This window comes from Chinchilla lanigera, unplaced genomic scaffold, assembly GCF_000276665.1.
Source record: "Chinchilla lanigera isolate Chin_1 unplaced genomic scaffold, ChiLan1.0 scaffold00078, whole genome shotgun sequence".
NCBI lineage: Eukaryota > Metazoa > Chordata > Mammalia > Rodentia > Chinchillidae > Chinchilla > Chinchilla lanigera.
In genome coordinates, this window is record NW_004955479.1 from 9,661,726 (window position 1) to 9,666,219 (window position 4,494).

At 52.1% G+C, this 4,494-nt stretch overlaps 1 protein-coding gene across 1 annotated transcript in view; it reads left to right on the forward strand.

The window, feature by feature from the left end:
• The first annotated feature begins 2,848 nt into the window (after positions 1–2,848).
• Atp6v1f (ATPase, H+ transporting, lysosomal 14kDa, V1 subunit F) overlaps positions 2,849–4,494 on the forward strand; it is a 3,094-nt gene continuing 1,448 nt past the window's right edge. The window contains exon 1 of the mRNA XM_005402399.2: positions 2,849–3,080. Coding sequence (XP_005402456.1) covers positions 2,923–3,080 — 158 coding nt within the window. The 5' untranslated portion in view covers positions 2,849–2,922. The remainder of the gene's footprint in view (positions 3,081–4,494) is intronic.

A 4,494-nucleotide genomic window follows, 5' to 3' on the forward strand; every position in this document is an offset into this window, starting at 1 on the left:
GGCTTGGCTGTTCCTTGTGGGTGTGCTCTGGGTGACTGGCTGGCTCCAAGTCCGCCCTGGGGAGGCAGGGACGGGATGGCCGTTCCCTGGAGGACTGGCCCAGGCCAAGGGGAAGGGCCTAGGGCAGACCTGAGGGCTGGGATGTTGGCAGAAAGCTTGAGAGACTGGGAGGGGGTCGTGGTCCTCAGCTAGGTGGGAGATGGTAGAGGGGAGTGGACACTATGTCGCAAAGGCTGCCTGCCTCAGGATTTCCAGACGGCCAGTTTCAGTTCAGCCTGACCTAAGGAATGCTCTTCGAATGAATCTAAGACAGCACGGACTCAAATAGGCATGGTCTTCACACAACAGGCAAGCAGGACCTTCATTCCTGGTCCTGGGTCAAACCTGCTGCTGCCCACCTCCAGCGGTGATCTCACTCAGCGCTCCCCCTGCGCTCCTGCACCTGCTGAACCATTCTCCAGGTCCTGGCCAACTTCCTCCATTCCACAGTCCATGCTGTAGCTCGAGGAAGTCCCTGCAGAGGCAGTATGCCCTCTTTCGGTTTACCTTCCTTTGTGGCTCCCTCCTGCTCCAGGCTAAGTAATCTACTCTTTCTAAGGAGGCTTCTGAAATGCCCCAGGCCTCTGAAATGCCCCTACCACTCGAGTGGAACAACATGCTCGATCCCCAATGCACCCTCCTCTAACAACCTTCCCGGCCTCTACTTTCCCAGGCACCTGTGTTGCAGTTTGGGCCTCTAGTTGGAAACACTGTTGCCTCTCCACCCTTGGCTTCCTAGTCCACAGGAAACTCTGCTGGACTCTGCCATTAGACATGTCTCTGGCTACATTTACTACCCTGATCCAGGCCCAGGTATCCACTTCCGCCTTGTGTGTCAGCCTGACCTCCCTGGGCATGAGAGAGCCAATAACGGTCTGAATGAACATGTGAATGAACAACTCAGTGGTAGAGCAAGGCAGACGTGTTTCTTTCAATGGATCCTGCAACAAGAGACCAGCCCTCAGGCCCTTAGTAGTGGGACTGCCAGAAAAGAACCCCAAACCCTTGGCTCCAGCTCCTAACCACCCTCCTCTTCTCTCTGTGGTCTGTCTGCGCCTCACTCCTCTCTTAAGTTTCTTTTTTCCCTTCCTGCATTTTTCCCTTCCTTTCTTTTTTCCCTTTCCCTCCTGAGAGGAGGTACTTGCCCCTTCCTCACCCTGAATGTGCCCCTCAGGATATTTTCAGAGCTTCTTTTTACTCTGTGTCCATTCCTCACCCTCTGCTATTTTTTTACCTTCCCCCTAGTCCTGCAGGCAGCCTCTAAGCGTAGAAATCAGGTTTCATTAATCTTACATCTTCAGCTCCTAACTGGGGTCACATTTGATAAATGACAGCTGAATAAAGAAGTCATGATGAATGTGATGGTATCCCAGCTCCTATTATCCCATTAAAGGCAGATTTGTTCTCTTGCGGCCACTGAAGGCGAGCTCTGTGCCAGGTGCCAGACCAGGTACTTCTACTACACCCTCACAGCCATCTCACTCTCTGCCCCTCATCCCCTGCCCCTGCAGTGAGGTTCTCCCAGGTGACTTGCTGTCCTCCCCCTGTGGGTTGATGTGTCTATAGATCAACAGAGCTGCTCTCACTGTCGCGGTGGGCACTGGGTGCTCAGCCCTGGGAAGTGGGCTACTGTTATCCAAAGAGACCAAGACCCAGAATCTCAGTGAGCCCAAAATCAAACCTCAAAGTAGCAGGGCTGAGAGTCAGAGCCAGGTGCCCCCAAAGCCCAGGCCTATTGTACACACAGCTACTAAACCAGACCATACAGGTATCCCAAGTGCTCCAAAATCACAAACCATATACCAATACCAGGGGTCCCCATTTCTTGAAAGGGAGGAAAAAGCGTGGCCTTTCTCTTACAACCTGGTCATCTCACAAACTCTACTCCATCAGGGATGCTGCTCCTGTCCGTTTAGCTGCACGGGTCAGATGCCTGGAAGTCACCTGAGTTACTCTATCTCAACCCCCAAACACAATCCATAAAGCAGTTTCGCCCACTCCTGCTCTAACTATCCTTTAACTTTATCTATTTCTCCACATTCTCATTACAGGGACTGCCCACTTTGGCTCCCTCCCCCAGTCTTGCCTCTGTCCACAGCACAGTTCAGTGATAGCTCTAAAGCATTAATCTGGCCATATCAGCCGTTCACTTAAAATTCTTTTGTTTTCAGGAAAACGCCCAGATTGGCTTTCTCTTAAGACTCTCTAGCTGCCAAGCCTTTGCAATGCCGTTCCTCTTGCCTAGAACACCCTCTTGCCCTCATTTCTATACCTTTCAATTTGCTGGTCCTTCAAGTCTCAGCTCAGGTGGCCAGCTCTTCGGGGAAGTGTTCTTCGTGCACTCCCTCTCCTGGGGAGTTACTAGGCATGTGTGCTTCCCCGTACGTCTCACATTTTAGCAACTAACACGGTGCTTTGTACTAGCCTGTTCCCTTGATTCTACTTCGCGAGACAGTATTATCAGTAACTTGTTTCTTCCCTTAGTAATTAACAAAAATGTATTAATTGTTAACTGTGTCGTCCTCATGTAAGGCGTACACGGCCAGACTCCGACCTTCCTTGGGGGTCTCAGCATCTAACAGCGCTCAACTCAAATCCGCGATGGAGCGAGTGAGCCAACCCGGACTGAAAGTAAACAAAAGCCAGAGAGATGCCGTGTGCCGCGCAGCGCCCTGGGAATCGTAGTCCCCTGGTTCAGGGCTGTCTGTACAGCGCAGGCGTATTCGGTAAAAGGCGGCGTTGCTACTAATGCGCATGTACCGAAGCGGCAGCGGTGGAACTGCGCATGTCTGAAGGGAGGGGCTGGGCCGGTTTGGTCTTGCACTGCGGGGGGCGGGGCTTTGGCGACTTCTGGTGTAGAAGCTGTCGCTGCCAGCTGCGGGGATGGCGGGGAGGGGGAAGCTAATCGCAGTGATCGGAGATGAAGACACAGTCACTGGTTTTCTCCTGGGCGGCATAGGGGAGCTTAACAAGAATCGCCACCCTAATTTCCTGGTGGTAGAGAAGGATACAACCATCAATGAGATCGAAGACACCTTCCGGTACGGTAGCCTGCGAGGCCTGAAGGGGCTGCTGCCTAGGGGTGCGTGGGGGAGGGCGGAGGCGACCCTGGGTCGGAGGAGTCGGACCCCTATGGGGATGGGAGGCGACTCTGGAACTCTGTCCGCCCTTCTGAACAGAAGCCTCCGCGCTCCCAAGTTCTCTTTTGGGGCTCGGTGGTCTCGGGGCTGTGACAAGTCCGCCAGCTCCCCCTCACATGACCGTGAGTCAGGAAAGGGGAACAGAACTTGCTACCGGTCCCTGCCACAGCTGGGCGTCTGGGGCGCCCGGCCTGTGCAGACGGCCAGCCTCAGCGGCTCTTCCAGTCCCCGGCCCTTGCAAGTGCTCGGCTCTTGTGCGAATTGTCCCCTAAAGGAAACACACTCACTGGGGACCTAGGCATTGGGCTTGGGCCATGTTGTACGCTCATCTTCTTTAGAGGTTTACAGTCGTCCTGTGAGGTGGTTATTCTCACAAGTGAGAAAACTAAAGCTCAGAGAGGTTAAGACACATGTCCAAAGGCACACCAGTGGGAAGAGTCATAGCTGGGATTTGACCTGAGAGCCAAATGCTTTTCTGCCTCTCCTAAACTATACAGGGCTTGTGCAGTTGTCCTGTCTGCCTTGGAATTTTCCTTTGTCTTAAGCACAATGGGCAGAATATCCAAACTGTCTGGCATTCTACTAAAACCTGGTACTACTTCCTGGCCTGAATCAAGGATAGTAGCTTCGAAGTGTGGGTGCAAGTGTGCCCTTTAATCCAGATCTCTTGGTGATTAGAATTGATGGCAGACTCCTATTCTTTCCCTCACTCTTTCTCTAGAGCTCCTGTACCAAGTCTCAAAATACCCCACTCACCTGTTTCCCCTAAACAGCTCAGCCCAGAGCTGCTGGCTGAAACTGGATCATGCTGCCAGGGGTCTGATAGACCTTGACCTGGAAGGCTGCTAGCTCCTGATCTCCAAGCAGTTAGTAAAGTGGCCCAAGTCGTCATGAAAAGAGGAGAAATTTTACCCCAAGAATTTTCTAGCCAGCTGGGTGTGGTGGCACACACCTGTAATCCCTTCTAGCCAGCTGGGCGTGGTGGCACACACCTGTAATCCCAACACTCGGAAAGCTGAGGCAAGAGGATCACTGTGAATTCAATGCCAGCCTGAACTGCATAGTGAGACCTGCCTCAAAGAGACCAAAAGGCAAAAAAAGAAAAAAAAAAAAATTCTAGCCAGGTGTGTTGGTATCTGTCTGTAATCCCAAAACTTGGGAGGCTGAGGCAAGAGGATTGCCCCAAGTTTGAAGGCAGTTTGGGCTACACAGTGAGTTCAAGGCCAGCCTGAACTATGTAGCAAGACCTTGTCTCAAAATAAAAATGTATATATATAATGTGTATATATATACACACACAAATGTATATATATAT